We start from the raw sequence: 16,427 nt of genomic DNA on the forward strand, positions 1-16,427 counted from the left end.
TGAAAAGAAACCTAAAACTACAAAAAGTGACATGAAGTGAAAATCGGGAGACTGTCCTTGATTGTCCTTCTTTTGAGTTTCATCTTATCAATGTCATTTTTTCTTACTATTTTTTCACTTAAAAAAATAGTAAGAACTAAAAGAATAGTGACATGATGTCATAGTCAAAAGATTGTGGTGAAAAAACATCAGAATGTAAATATATATATATATATAAAGAATACTAATTGTAAAAAGTCATTTTAATGGCTTGCTTTTACTTTTCATTAGAAATGTGAGTGTTTCCGGCTCGAGCTCCACAGCTGATCAGACTTCTGGTAATATTGCATCATTCACATGGTAAAAAAGAAACTTAAAGTCACCACACTTTCTGTTTAAAAAAATGGGGATATTCCATGGGGACATGGGGATATTCTTAAAGAAGAATATAGTTACACACTCTGATATGTGATATATGAAAATAAAAAATAAGAATATTGGAGAACAAAAGTTTAAAACCCCAAACTGGCATATGTTTGCCAACTTTTCCAAGACCATGTCAACAGTAATATTTATATTATGTTTATGTACATGTAATTTAATTCTGTGTGAGTGACAGTCCACGCATGAGAAGCTTTCGAGATGTCACATGTGTGAAAGGTACACGGAGTGTGTTGGGTCAATAAAAGGTAAACAGATGGGGTTGGTAACTTTAACACAGCGTTTTCCCGAACCCTTATTAAGAAATCTCTGCTCTGATTGGCCGAGCGGACCAAACAGACGCCCCCGCCGCAGCCAATCGGAGCGCGCCTTAAACTTTGACCACCTCCCCCTCCCTTAGGTCCACGTGTTTCGTCACGAATACCGCTGTCTCTCGGAAGTTGCTCACTCCGCATTGTTGTCCTGGGTACGCGTGTACATCAGGGCTGTCTGTGTTTCTGTCTTTTACAGGTCTGTGAGGCGCGTTTGAATCACAAGGTGAGTGGGAATTATTAATACAGAGGATGGAGACTGAAATAAATCATATACAGATATATGAGGGCACGTGGTGGTCTGACGTTTGATGACTGAGAGGCTGTTCTGATGCAACACCGTAACTGCGCAGTTCACATTTTTCTTGCTCCTTTTGTCTCCTAATATGTACTTTGTATTCCCGTGTATTAGCTGCTCACATTAAACCTGATAAATCTTATTTTTACGTAATTATTTTACGCTAATTCTGAAGGTTACCTTGACATTTGTACCTTTAAATCACTGCTGAATCATACATATTTTCCCTTCCCTTATTCCCTCAGTTCATTTATTTCTATAAATTAGCTGCCTTTTATTCTGCCATATAGGTTTCTGATACATTTCTACGGGATGTAATGCCTAGCAGGTGTAACGAACGATTAACTTCCCCATTATTTTAACAAGGAAGCGATGAGTCATCTGCAGTAACAGTGACGAATCAAAATCTGTGTCTAAAATCTACATTTTGTTCGACCAGGTGTCAAAAATCTAAATATATTTATCTTATTTTTGTGGAAAATCACAATTAAGGTACGAATATTTTCATTGGCGCAGGGGCGTGCGTTTCCTTTCAGCAATGTGGGGGTAAAGAGGGGGGGTCACACATTTAATTTTCTGCCTTCTGGTAAATTTTCATGCACCAGTTTGTGCCTTATCGGCATTAATTTATACTGTAAGTGGCACAAATGTACATTTTCTAAATGTCAAGGGCACCCCAGCTGGCTAGTGATGTCGTAATACATTGATATTTGGTTGAATTTATGTTGTGACGTCAGATGACCAAAAGGACAACATCTAATCCCAACGGACCCTTAATTTTTTGCATTCTGGTAAATTTTTATGCACCAATTTTTTATTTTTCGGCATCCATTTGTAGTGTAAATGGCATAAATATACATGTTCTAAATGTCAAAGGCACCCCAGCTCGCTAGTGACGTCGTAAAACATTGACATTTGGTTGGATTTAGGTTGTGATGTCGGTTGACCAAGAGGACAACATCTCATCCCAACGAACACTGGTAAATTTAATGCACCAGTATGTGCTTTTTTTCGGCATCGATTTGTCGTTAAAATGTCTTTAATTATGTCAGAATAATAGTGCTCTGCTGTTTTCATGTTTTTAGTGGGGGAGGGTGGCGCACAAATGTACACTTTTCTAAATGTCGAGGGCACCCCAGCTGGCTAGTCACATCGTAAAACGTTGCTAGGCTGACCAAAATTTCATGTCAGGCCAACGTCTAATCCCAACACCAATGTGACGTAGAATGTTGATGTGAGATGACATCGATGTTTTGTTAGTTTTAAGTTGTGTTGTAAATGAACCAAAATCCAACGTCTTCCAAACGTCTCATGCCATCGTGGTCTTGATGTACATTAATGATGTTCATTTGTAAGGTATAAAGAACAAAACCTAATGTCTGCAAAATGTTGTAATGTTAACGTCCACATGTGAAATTCTAGCGTTGTTAGACGTTTAAAATATCGTCAACCCGATATCTGACGAGTCCAACATCTTTCTGATGTCATATTAACATCCAGTGCCAGCTGGGACGTGTCCCCTGCTCGCTGCATTGGCGATTAATCTGCCAACGATCATTAATTTACTATTTTGTAAGATAAAAAAGGTTTTGCATTTTTTTCTTGTGTAGCTTCATCTTCAAAATCTGAAAACGTGTGTCTTCATTCTCTCTTGATCGACTAACTGACTAATTGATTGGTCGCCTGATCCTCTTAGCTCCACTACAGTACCTTTATCACTCCTCACTCTTTTCCCCACACATCCAATCACAGTGAGATTACACTCAATTACTTTTTAGCTCCTGACCATGTGCTTTTGGGTTTCCAGGTGTACATGCCTGCTGTTTTACATTGTGATTCTAGTGCCAGCATTCCTGGTGTTCACATTTGGCCTACCATTTGTTATGGCTGAGTGAATATCTATAGTCTGCTCTTCTTGTGCTATTGACCAGCAGATACTTTGTTGCTGGCAGAGCAGTTATCTGACCAACACTTAACCTGCTGCACAGTGATTATTGTGCTTTGAGAGCACAGAACATACCAGAGGAGATTAGAAATGCCACAAGTTAAGCAGATAACTGAGTCTGATAAGGTAAGAATATTACAGGGATTTGTCGTTAGATTGGGTTTGATGTTGCCAGGTTCGGATCAGGTGATTTGTGCACTGTATTCCCTCAGCCTGGTAGGTATTTGAGGATTTGATTTCTTGGCTTATTAAGTGTGGCTTATTAAACAAAAATTGAAGTTTTTCCTTGTTAAATCTCCTTGAAGGTTTTTACTGCCAGGCGGCCTGGGCTCAGCGCCGCATGTACTCTCACGTAGGATCACATTGCCCCTGCTGAACCCTGTAAGGCCACCAGATACCACCTACTCGTTCCCACAGTCACCACAGCAGTTGTGAAACCTTAATTAACTGTGGACTTCTAACGGCTGCACAGATCTAGTGTCAAGAATTTAAGTAACTTGTGGGCAGGAAACGAGAATAAACACGTAAAACTGGTTCCTGTGGTTACTCATTTTGTCAAGAGATAGTAATCCAGTGGATTTCATCTGTCTGATGAAAGTTAAGCAAGGAAAAAAAAAGTTTGCAGGGAGATGGAGTCTAACATTTTATTTACAAGGGTGTGACTAACTTAAAAGCAGCGCGTCTCTGGGAAGTTTTCTCTCCCATGCAGAGTTGTTTGCGTAAGAAGATGTAGTTGTTTGACTGTGTGCACATCATATGAACCCTTGGGGGTTTTAACAGCTGGCCTCGGTGTGTGCACTGCGTATTAGTGAAGGTTCATCTGCTGCTGTTTCTGCCAGACGGTGGAGAAACCTAATGGATATGTTAACAAGCTGAGAAAACATCCATGTCAGAATGTATAGGCGCTAAAGGATTGGGAGGCATCTAATTCTTTGTGTTAGGTACTCTGTAATTTTTTCAAAGCAGGGAAACCAGGGAAAAGTTTGGGGAAATTTGGGAAAAGGGGCCCCCAGATTGCCACTCCACCAACATTAATACATGTATGCAGGTTTTTTAAACATGGGAAAATCTGTTAAAAATAGGCAATAGACTACCTCTTGTCAGCCTCTGCAGCAGATGAGTATGCCTTTCTATTTATTTCTTTTACTGGTGCGTCACATTTGACGTCAGGGGCAGGTCTGAAAACAGGGTAGTAAACAGTAGAAAGCCAGTGAAAATGTTAAAGTGGTTACTTCTTTTTTATATCTCTTACTTATTTAGTCTCCGCAAACTTGGTGCAGGCTAATTTCAAACAATGTTCAATCAGTGCTTGGATGGAGGCGCACGGTAATTTGTGGCGGCCCATCATTGCATTGTGCCAGCAAAGGCTACCGATCCTAACCGATCAGAGCTGGAGCCGATGTTAGCTGGTGTTAGTGGGCTTTTTTGTCGAATATGAAAGGAGCTATGTGGGCAGATTTTGAAGCAACAACTAAAAACCCCTCTAAACTTCCTGTAAAGGCACCATACAGTGCAACCCTGCACCCCAAAAAAACCTTCATGGGGCCCTGTCTAGCTACTGTATGACAGGTGGATAGTGCCACTTAGGACAGTCGGCTGTTACCGCACCACAATAAAACAAGCTTAAATTTCTAGGCACCAGAAATGACAGAAAAATTGAAAAGAGGAAGAAAAACGACACCAGTGGTGTTGTGAGGCCGTGTTTAGCATCGCCACTGACCTCATGTCTAATTCTGTCGTCTGTAGGGCTGCACCTAACAATAATTTTCATTCGCAATGAGCCTGCAGATTATCTTGTCAATTAATCAATGTATTATTTGGTCATTATAATGCTGGAAATAGCGAGAAAAGTTCCTCACTATTGTGTTGTTGCTGCTTGATAAATAATTAAAACTATAAATCAGTTACCAAAATAGCTGCTGATTAACTTTCTGTTCAGCCGACTAATCCCGCTGCTTGTCTGCCAAAACCTGTCCAATCAGACTTGTAGTATTAATCACCCCGCAGTACTTAACTCCTGTTTAAAGCTAATGTTTAACATTTATTGACTTTTACGACATTTTACAGCTATAACAACGGAACATTAATTCATTTAAGGTTTACTTTTACAATCACAATAATCTGAGGTGGATGCACATCTGTATTGTTAGCAGTAAAAAGTAATTTGCTCTTCATGTCAATCAATCAATTTATTTGTCACATAAAATTCTATTAAATAGAATTTAATTGAAATGTTAGTTCCATTAATTTCCGCATTAAAATAAAACAACTTTAGTGCAAACAGGATTGGGCAGTCCTAGGCAGGGTCTTCATTTAGGATCCTTGTTTCCTGAGGGAAGGAGCTCTTCCTGAACCTCTAGTGTAACCAGAATAAATGACATTGTTCTTCTTTCCACATTGAATGGATGATGCAATATTTGCCAAAGCTTCATCAGCCAATGGTCCAGGCCTCTCCTCTACTCAGTTCTGTTTTCTCACGTAGCACTGACTAATTTGCACACTACTACTTTAAATGTGTGACCTTATCATGACTATGTCGAAATATTTAGTCATTAATGGTGTAGGAGTGCACATGATGAGGAGGGAGCAGTCACAATTCCAGGTAAAGGATGACAAGGCTTTGTTTGTCGGTGGTAATATGACTCAGCATTAAGGAGGAAAGGAGAGGGTTTGTTTTTCACTTGGAGCTGCTAACATGTGGTGATTTATCAGTTTAGTAAGAAATACATTTAAAGGAATAATTCACCAACGAAATAATCACGAGTGTATTAGTTATTCATTTCGTGTTACATTGAAATTATGAAGAACACTTTTTTTCTGCATGCCTTCAGGGTGAACGAAAAATCCAAAAACGTGCCAAATTCTCAGTGAATTGAAGTAAATGGGGGCCCATTTCACATCAAGTTCCACTGAAATCCCGCTTCGTAGCTCATTCTTCTCGCCAAATGCTAGTTAGCCACTTAGCACATTAACAGCATCGCCTGATGTCGAAAGAACAAATGATATTTAGAGTGCAATAGTGAACAATGACACAAACAATTTGGGCAATGTTTCTGCTGAAGAGCTCAATGGCTAAGAACAGAATATTACCGAAAACAACAAGTGTGTCACTGTCATGTCCGCTGTTTGTTTGTTTTTTTGTCATATCTCCGTTTCTGAACTCCATCTCATCTGCTGCTAATTCAACATGTGAATCAGCCAAAGAATAGTAGACAAGGGCCAACTAGCTCAAACGGTGCGGGACACATCGCAAAAACTTTGGCAACAGACGCTAACAGATGACCTGGCGCTGACCAGTGGCAGCTCGCTAGCTTGGTTCATTAGCAGTCTCAGGATACTTTAAACTAGTATGGCTTGAGCAAAAATGCATGTGTTTGGGAAGGACTGAGCACATGACTGGATAAATTAGACTTCTATACTGCCTTATTATTACTTAATATACTGCCTGAGTTGTGTGGGAGTTTGTAAACAGATGTTTGACGTAGTTTTACTGTTGTTAAATGTGAGCCTCATACAGTATGACTTCAGTTTAATCAAGATTGTTGTCTGTCTTTGGAGTCTTTGTTGACTGTGTAAGCAAGAGAGAAAAACAAAGTTTTCTTCCTAGATTCAAGGTTACATGGGGTGAAGGATGACGTGCAAATGATCATTTTATGGGTTAAGTATACCTTTAGGCACGACGAGGCTTTATTTGTTAGTGGCAACATGATGGTGCGTTAATGGAGGAAGGGAGTGGCTCTGTGTTTGTTTTCCAATGGGTGCTGCTGACGTGGTAACAAAGCACTGGAAGGAGAAATAACTTAAATGTCAGCTTTCAAATGGCTGGAGATGGCATAAAAAAATACCACAGTTTGTCACGTTAACGTATTCCTTGTGTTTTTTCTCCAGTATAAGCCATGCCGTCAGTTCCCTCAACCAAAGAGACCACGGTCAAGAGCCCCGTGTGCCCTCATGCTGCCAAGATGCTCACCCACACCAACGGAGAGGGCAAGCTCCGGGAGGGTTCGTTACCAGTGAACGGGGTTGACAAGTCGCCGCCAGCGGACACTGAGGAAGGGAACAGAACCATTCAGATCAACACAAAGAACGTCGCTACTGAGAGGAAATGGATCCGGCCTGACCTTCCCAGCCGCTGCACATGGAGCCTGGGAGCATCGAAAGCTGACTCCCCTCACACACAAGTTCCAAGGTCAGAGTGATGTTCAAATTTCAACCACTTTTGCATGGGAAACAATCGACTGTGCTGTTAAAATGTCAGCTTCAACAATGACCGCTTAAATGTGTTTGGGACTGAAAGTTGTTGTTGCACATATATAAATTATCACTTTGTTTTGAACTGGTGAGAACCAGTTTCAACAAACTCACGGGGAGTGCCACTCTTCAAACAAACATCTCATATAAGAAACAAGTGAAAACAAGTGTTGTAATCTCAAACTGTTGGTTAGAGTTGGCGAGATAATTCTTGCAGTGCATCTTCCCACACAAACATGCGGTTTCTGGATGTTTTACGGACTTTGCTGAAACATTGTTTTTGTTCCACTTTCTCCTTCCAGAACGATTGCTCCAGCCATTCTCCCAAACATCCTGCACAGGATCGGAGACACTCCCATGGTTCGCATCAACAAGATCCCCAAAGCATTTGGACTCAAATGTGAATTATGTAAGTTAACTGGCATTCAAGCCGAGACACATCCTCACATCAGACAGGTGTGACTGTTGATTACTCATAGACACTATGTAATTAAGTGAGAGGTGGGTGGAGATGTGTTATATATGTTATTGTTTGGAATTATTTCATTTTGACTGCGATCATGAATGCCACAAATAAAGGTGGTTCAGGGTCAATTGAGTTGTTTCAGCTTTCTGATCTAACTCTTATCAAAATGTCCTTTAAAGGAATACCTTATTGCTCAAATGATCTTTTCTGTATCAATTACTCACCCCGTGTTAAGTTGAATTTGTGAATAAAACTTTAAAGCCTCCGTGGTGAACGAAGAATCCAAAAAGTCATAGTGGTCTGCGTTTAAAAACAGCAAAACTATATCAAAACATCTGCTTCCAACCTCTTACACAGCTCATGCAGTATAATACAAATCTCATTCTTCCAGACGTATGATCATTACTCCCCAAACAGACAGACCTTTCTGACAGGGAACAGAACTAAAAATTAAACGTATCCATGCTCTCTTCAAACCCAGACTCCATTGACAATAACAGTAATTTTACCTTGCTGGACCCACAAGCTGCTGGTCTACCGCTGCCTTGGTCAGATTGTTTGTTTGCGTTATTGTGTGACTAATGTTGGTGATTTAAAGGTTTAGTTTGGCTTCACCAAAGTCACACAATAACACAAACAAACTAACTTATAAGGCAGAAGTAGACCAGCAGCTGCTGTGTTCTGTGTTGAAGCAGAATTACTGTTTCTGTCAATGGAGTCTGGCTTTGAAGAGAGCATAGATAAGTTTCTGTCCGATCAGTTCTTTTGCAGAAAATGTTGTCAGTTTTGGAAAGTACTGATCATACGATTGGATAAATGAGACTTTGATTATACTGAGAGTTTGTAAATGGAGGTTTTGATATAGATTCATTTATTTAAGAATTTAAATAATTCAAATAATTCAAGAAAAACTTTTCTTTAAGATTTCAACTTAACACAGGGTGAGTAGTTGATATGCAAATGGTTATTTCCGGAGTTCATTTTTCCTTTAAAGTAACAAATCTTTCTGTTGTGCATTTGCAGTGGCCAAGTGTGAGTTCTTCAATGCCGGCGGGAGCGTCAAGGACAGGATCAGCCTGCGGATGGTGGAGGACGCCGAGAGAGCTGGCATCCTCAAGCCTGGAGACACCATTATAGAGCCCACCTCTGGAAACACTGGTAATTAACTGCATGTGTTGCTATAGGGGGAGGACGGTATGTGAGGGTATGAGTGGTGTGTTGTTTATTTGGAAGCTGCAGTGTTGTAAAATTTCTATATGTGTGTGTGTTTTACAGGTATTGGACTGGCCCTGGCCGCAGCTGTGAAAGGTTACCGCTGCATCATCGTCATGCCTGAGAAAATGAGCATGGAGAAGGTGAGTTGTGTCATATTGAAAATATCACTCTGTTTCAGTGCCCTTTTTTGCATTCTTTTAAAGGAAATCAGTGTCTCACTACTTCCTCTAAATGCAGGCAACTGATGCCTTGCACTGGCATATTTTAAACGATTATTATTGGCTATATGAAGGTGAATAACAGTACGTGACCTCAGATTTTTTTGTGGTGTGTTTGTGTCCCCAAATTCTGGTTAAGGTGGTTCAGAGCATACAACTGATATGAGAAGTGCACCTGTTTCCTTCTGTTATCTGATCATTTGTATATGCAGATGGCCAAAAAAAGGCCAAAAACCACCCATTGTACTGTGAACAGCGTGTATAGTAAGTGAGGGCTATAACCGACATCACTGCTTTTTGCTATCAGCTGAGTGAGACTTTCCATTTGAAAAACAATACCAATGGACCCACCCATTGATGTTTGCTATGGAGTTATATAACATGTCTCTGTGTGCCAGTGTGGATCTGTTGTGGCATGAAGGTTTGCATATGATTTGGACAAGGCTTCTCCATTTCTAGCACGAGCAAAAGGCTTAAATCCAAATGCAAATATTATTGATCGGAGGCATTTTAAAGGCTTGACATACACAGGTTCTGGTGCTTTAATGCTGACAGTGTCAACATGTGAGTTAGGAAAACATTAGCTTACAATACTGCACAGCAGAACTAAAGTAACGTGGCATCGACAGCATTCTGTGGGTTTATATGTTGTAACGACATCGTGCAGAAACTTGTGTCAGAGGTGAAAATAGCATTTTGACTCTTAAACATTTGTATTTCAACCAAAATTTGAACTTTTGGATTTGAATGCACAAGGAACACTACTGTAAAGTTGCAGAATGATATAGAACCTCTAAAACAAATAATTAAATAATGGAGCTGCCCTTTAAACAGAAGCTGATGCAGCTGATATTTTATTTATGCTGAGTTTTATAGTTTATAACCTTTGTTATCTAAATTGAAGAAGCTTAATTATAATCTAAGGGTACTATATAACCAATAAATAGTGGACTTGGATTTGGCAGATAATCCTTTTATGACACAAATTACATGTGCCAAGGCCATTGTCTCTGCAGGTACAAAATTAAGATACGTGAAAAAAATATCTATATTTGATATATATAGATTTTAAATTTATACATTTTTCGGTTTTTGCTCTTTTTAGGTGGATGTTCTGAGAGCTCTTGGAGCCGAGATTGTCCGCACGCCCACCAGCGCTCGCTTCGATTCGCCAGAGTCTCACGTCGGCGTGGCCTGGCGCCTTAAAAACGAGATCCCCAACTCTCACATCCTGGACCAGTACCGTAACCCGAGCAACCCCCTGGCTCACTACGACACTACAGCTGAGGAGATCCTGGAGCAGTGCGACGGTGTGATTATTTTCCTCAAGAATACAAATGTACTGTCCGATTTTGTCTCCTCTTTCCAAGAACATTTTTATTCAACATTTCTCTGGAATCCTCCATTCCTAACAGGCAAAGTGGACATGCTGGTGGCAGGAGCAGGCACAGGCGGGACAATCACAGGCATCGCCCGCAAACTGAAGGAAAGATGCCCCAACATCAAAGTAAGTGTCTGTCCTGAAGTCAAACACGACAAGTCACTGTTTCTGAGATCATATGTCTGATTGTTTTGTTGTGAAGCTATGAAGCAGAGGAAGTGGAATAATGGCCTGCTGAGAGTCTCGTGTTTATGAATGGTGTGTGTTGTGTGCAGATTGTTGGTGTTGACCCAGAAGGCTCCATCCTGGCTGAGCCAGAGGAGCTTAACAAGACCGATAAGACCCAGTACGAGGTGGAGGGCATCGGGTACGACTTCATCCCCACCGTGCTCGACAGATCAGTGAGTTCTAGGGGTCTTTTTTTGTCTATACCTCCCTTTTTCTTATGTTTTCTGACTCTGCTGACTCTTGCGTTGACAAGCCGCCTCCATCCAAGCACAGTTTGAACATCATTGCAAATTGTTCAGCATCAAATTTAAGAGAGACTTACGTAGTAACATTTTCATGGGCCTCCATGCTGTTAACTACTGTTGACTAACCTGTTATCCTGCATGTTCGTGACATCAAATGTGAGACACCAGTACAATAAACATAAAGGAACACATTTTGGTGGAAAAATCGAATTATAATATGTCTTTATTTTTGTCAGGTAATCGACACCTGGTACAAGTCAGACGACGAGGAGTCCTTCAACATGTCTCGCATGCTGATGAGAGAGGAGGGCCTGCTGTGCGGTAAGTGCTCAGGGTCTCACTGACACAAGGTTGACTGAGGTTGTGAAGTCAGCTCACCATTTGCTCCTTCCCACAACAGGTGGCAGCTCTGGGACGGCCATGGCAGCGGCAGTAAAAATGGCTAAAGATCTGAAGGAGGGCCAGCGCTGTGTGGTCATCCTGCCAGACTCCATCCGCAACTACATGTGAGAATCCACACGTGTCCAATAACCAGTCTATTTCTGTAACTTGCAAAATGTGCAGGGATAAGACAGCACCAACTAGTTTGTCTGACAACTAGGGGGCAGATTATTCTCGTATTTTGGCTAACATGTTGTAAGATAATTTTAAACCTACACATCTAGTAGGAAGAGAGCAACATGGGCCTCCAATTGTTGCCCCTGTTGCCAGAAAAAGTAGTTATTTAAATCAATTTTTAAACAGCGTGCAACAAATATTTTAAATTGTTTAAAAAATAATTGAGCCAAAAAAAAATCTAAATTGTAGGAAGTTTTTGGACTTTCATGGTCGAGTCCAGGGATACTCAGCTTGCTTTGCCCAGGGGCCACTTTTGCACACTGACAAGAGGCCAGGGGCCAGTCAATAAACAAACATCAATATATTTATCAGCGGCCCTGTACAGGTCAGGTGCACGCAGGGACGTTTCAGGGATTTGAGGACATTTGGGGCTTAGCTTGGACTTCTGTCAGGAGGTCCAGGGGATTCTTCCCCCCCCCCCCTTAGATAAACAAGATCTATTTTCTGGCACCTTACTTACATTCAAGTTACAAAAACAACATAATCAATTTGTTTTCAGTTTGAATTAGAAAATGGGTTGTGGGCCACCTGGTACCCTATCACAGCAACATTTGGCTGTAAGTTGACTTTTTGCGGAGAACAAATGACTTTATACAGGAGCAAAGTTTCTTGTTTCAGTTTAGATTTTTTTTTAGCCACGTTTAGCTCCCCCATGTGGCCAATCAAGGTAATTTGATCAGCATGATAAGTCACACTGAGAAGCTGTATGGATCAAACACACAGAGCTTCTCAGGAAAGATGTGTAGTTACTGTGTGGTCTGATGATTTGAGCCACTGCTGCCCAAATAGCCTCAGAATACAGGCAGTAAAACAAAGTTAGAGGTCACTTAAGGTCATCTGGCCCTCAGATCTTTATTGTCTAAACACAGCTAAAGAAAGTTGACTTTGTTGTTGTTGTTCTTTCTTCCTTCAAGGTCCAAATTCCTGAGTGACAAATGGATGGTCCAGAAGGGCTTCCTGAGTGAGGAGGACCTCATGGTGAAAAAGCCATGGTATGTGTAATTATAGGGTGTATTCTCTTCTTCTGCAAATCTCCTGCGTGTGTGGTTTTATAAGTCCCTGTAATTTCCCTCTGTCTGTCAGGTGGTGGAACCTGAAGCTGCAGGGTTTGAACGTATCCGCCCCGCTCACCGTCCTGCCTTCCGTCTCCTGCCAGCGGACCATCCGGATCCTCAAGGAGAAGGGCTTCGACCAGGCGCCCGTGGTGGATGAGGCTGGGTCAGTGTCACGCTCAAATACTACGTGTCTGGGTCCTTTAATTGTAGCGCTGCTCAGCACCTTGTGCTCTGCAGAGACTTTAACCTTAACCTGTGTGTGTGTGTGTGTGTGCAGGTTAATCCTGGGCATGGTGACTCTCGGGAACATGCTGGCCTGTATTCTGGCAGGGAAGATCAAGCTGTCGGACCCGGTCAGCAAAGTGCTCTACAAGCAGTTCAAACAGGTGAGACACTTAAACAGATCGGGGTTTTTGCTCTTCTATTCAAGGAGATGTGGAAAGGTGTGAAAGTGATGCACTTGGATGTGTACTGGCTGAAACTGAGGACTAAGCTCTTAAATCTGATTGGCTGACAGCAGCAGCCAATGAGATAAACCAGTTCAGGGGAGGATCTCCAGGTGAAAAGGCTTGACTAAAGGGATTTTGGCAAGTCGGGTGTGAAACAAGACAAAGTCCAGTTGCAGTGTTTTGACTGGAGTTTGTCCAAAACAGATTGTAAAACCAGTTGGTTATAAAAACATTCAGCCAAGCAGTAGTTAAAGATTCAGTTGTGAGAACAGTTTTATGACTTAATGGACTCCTTAAGTTGTTATCTTTATGTTCTTCTTAGATCCGCCTGACTGATAATTTGGGAAAATTATCCCGCATTCTGGAGACTGACCACTTTGCCCTGGTGGTACATGAACAGATCCAATGTAAGTACATTTTCACACTGTCAGATACACACACTCTTCCATAATTCTTGTGCTCTTATTTGCCGTTGCTCCCAGTGCATCTTTCTTTGTCCCAAAAATCTGATAAGCTCACTGACTATGTTGACATGCACACTAATATTCCACTATTATTTTGAATATGAATGAAATAGGGATTCTGTGTCCGCACGGTCAAACAACTCAGCCATCAATGGAAACTTTCAAAAAATCCTATAGTAATGCAAGGAAACAAAATGGCAGGAAAACAGAGTCTGCACACAAGACTATGGTTACATAAATACTTTCTTGAATTAGTACTGATGCGACGCATCAGACCATTTTTTCCGTCGTATGCATGATCTCTTGTCCTGCAGCTAGTCGTAGTCGTCTGGGCGTGCATGCTTTTGTGAACTTAAGTAAGAAGCAAAATGGCACACGCGGCTCCAGCTGTTCCACTTCTCCATATTTTGACAAGATAAACGACATGTTAGGGCACACAAATCAACGTATGCACAGCTGCATGTGAAGGGGAATATAAGTGGAATATTCCTTTATTAACTATGCTTGTCTGCAAAATTGTAACTTTAGCTCCCCCTGGTGGTATCACAGAGAAACACACTGTTGCGGACAGCGGTCATTCTAAAATCAAAAATCATTCTAAATGCTAAGATTTGCAACATTTGATTTATTTAATGTGACTCACATTCACAGTCAGACAGCAATCCGGGGGGGGGGGTGTCAATGTCTATCTCAAGGACACAATATTGACTGCTTTAGCCCGATTATGAACCCAGGACCTTTCCACACCCACATTTTTATGATAACATCGGTCTCTCAGTGAGCTGACTGATCATTCCTCTCTGATACAAGAGTGTCAAAGTCCAGCAGAATATCTCTGAATATGTACATTATATAAACAGTTGCTTTAATTGTTTATATTTCATTGATTATCAGTGTTAGATAGGAAATCAGCAAACTTAATCTCTAGATTTGAACATGAAGTAACAACCTGGTCTTATCTCACAGTTAACTGAATTTATTCTCAGTCTGCAGGACTTAGAAGCATTTCCTCCTCTCTGCAGCAGCTCTATTGTAGTAACCCCTGAGGTGGTGTGCCAGGGGATCAAATCTGGACACTGACCTACAAATATTGTGTAATTGTTTTTATACACACTTTATGAAGTCAATGGCCAAGGTTGATTTTGTTTACACTGCACAAAAATTCTTCACATAGCAAAGGTGGAACTGCGTCATTGTTGTGCAGGTCAAAGTAAATCAAGTCCAGAGTCAAGTCTCAAGTCCTAAACTTTGAGTTTCAAGTCCTCAACAAGTCATAATGCCATTTTAATAACACAAATATATTACATTTACTTTACTACCATTACTTTGAGCAAGTATTTTAAAGTCAAACGGCTCAAGTCCAAGTGAAATCACGGGTCACTGGTGTTTAAGTTGAATTGCAAATCCTTTTTGATTTTGTCATGTAGTCTAAAGTTATCAAATTTGTGACTCGAGTCCAAGTCATGTGACCCGAGACCACACCTCTATCACATAGCAGCTTTAAATATTGAATTTGCAGCTCCACTTATTATAAAAGCAAAATAAAGCTTTTGGAAATGAAACCGGTGACAAGTCCTCGAGCAGGTCGTCATTCTCTGCAAACACTCACTGCCATCCTCTTCCTCCACCAGACTTGACGGACGGCTCTCCGACTCTGAAGCAGATGGTGTTCGGCGTGGTGACGGCCGTCGACCTGCTCAACTTTGTCACAGGCCGAGAAAGGAGGGAACGATCCATGTCGGAGTCCACCGACGAGCTGAACTGAAGCATGCAGTACTCACTTGTACATTACTTACACTATCATAAACACAATGATGAGTTTAGTGTCTGAATGATGGAGAAAAATAATCTTGTGAAGTTTTTGATTGAGGTTAGCTCTTTTTAAGATACTTGTTCCTTTTTTGTATGTTTGAGTCTTAAGGTATGATAAGCAAGGTATGTGGCGCCAGTATGTTTGATAGGGTTACTTATTTTATGAAGCAGTTGATTATTACTTATGATATTTGCTTTTAGAGCTCAAAGCAAATCTTTTATAAGTTTGTGAATTGTAGAAAGATTTTTGTTTTGTGTCAGAGTCTCAAATAGAGACTTCTGTCTTTTATTTGTCTGAAAAGTGCAGATTGTTCCACCGTGGCCTTGTGTACCAATCAAACGTTGGATGTAAGACATAGAATAGTATAAAAGCAACATTTGTCTCATTTGTGAAGATTAGATGAGTAGAGAGCTGCTGTATATAAACATATTATCTTTCCAGTGCTGCTCATCATGTGCTACTTTTTCATTTGTGTATTTGTACACAAAAAAAAAAGAAATCCATGCAGTGTAATCAAATTTCTTGAAAGAAATTGTGGTGTGGTTTTTTTTTCCTTTTCCTTTTTCAACACAGCGCTTGTTGTGTAACTGTAAAGACGTCTTGACTATTTAATCTTAGCTCTGTTTGAAAGAAACATTTTGTATCGCATCATTTTTCCTTAATTAATGTGTATGATCAAATAAAGTTAAAATGCTTAAAATTGCTTACAGCCCATTAGCTTAAGAGTGTTTTTATTCAATAGGTTTTTGCACCTAAATTGCACAGAGCACTATTTTATGTAGAAATATGTCAGAAATATAAAAGAAATTAAAATATAAAGGGACATATTTAGCTGCAAAAACAATTTTCACGCTACAGCGACATTTAAAAACATTCAAACATTAACCTCATTTTATTTTAGCCATCTTTTTAACTAAGTCTTGTAACTTTAAGGGACTACAAGATGACCAGAAGGATAAGACATATGAGGAAAAAAGAATAAAACTGAATTTGCTAAGTGCTTTGACAAACAAAGCAAAGCAGAAGCAAGAAACTCCAGAGGCCAAGGTA

At 40.5% G+C, this 16,427-nt stretch overlaps 1 protein-coding gene across 1 annotated transcript; it reads left to right on the forward strand.

The window, feature by feature from the left end:
* The first annotated feature begins 813 nt into the window (after positions 1 to 813).
* On the forward strand, positions 814 to 16,089 carry LOC125885227 (cystathionine beta-synthase-like). The gene is made up of 15 exons (XM_049570776.1): positions 814 to 957; positions 6,863 to 7,163; positions 7,528 to 7,634; positions 8,715 to 8,849; positions 8,967 to 9,046; positions 10,230 to 10,434; positions 10,540 to 10,631; positions 10,781 to 10,906; positions 11,215 to 11,299; positions 11,379 to 11,484; positions 12,511 to 12,588; positions 12,680 to 12,814; positions 12,929 to 13,037; positions 13,423 to 13,507; positions 15,196 to 16,089. The coding sequence occupies exons 2-15, from the start codon at positions 6,871 to 6,873 to the stop codon at positions 15,327 to 15,329; spliced, it is 1,770 nt and encodes a 589-aa protein (XP_049426733.1). The 5' UTR covers positions 814 to 957; positions 6,863 to 6,870; the 3' UTR covers positions 15,330 to 16,089.
* The last annotated feature ends 338 nt before the right edge of the window (positions 16,090 to 16,427 follow it).

The sequence above is a fragment of the Epinephelus fuscoguttatus genome, linkage group LG24 (assembly GCF_011397635.1).
Source record: "Epinephelus fuscoguttatus linkage group LG24, E.fuscoguttatus.final_Chr_v1".
NCBI lineage: Eukaryota > Metazoa > Chordata > Actinopteri > Perciformes > Serranidae > Epinephelus > Epinephelus fuscoguttatus.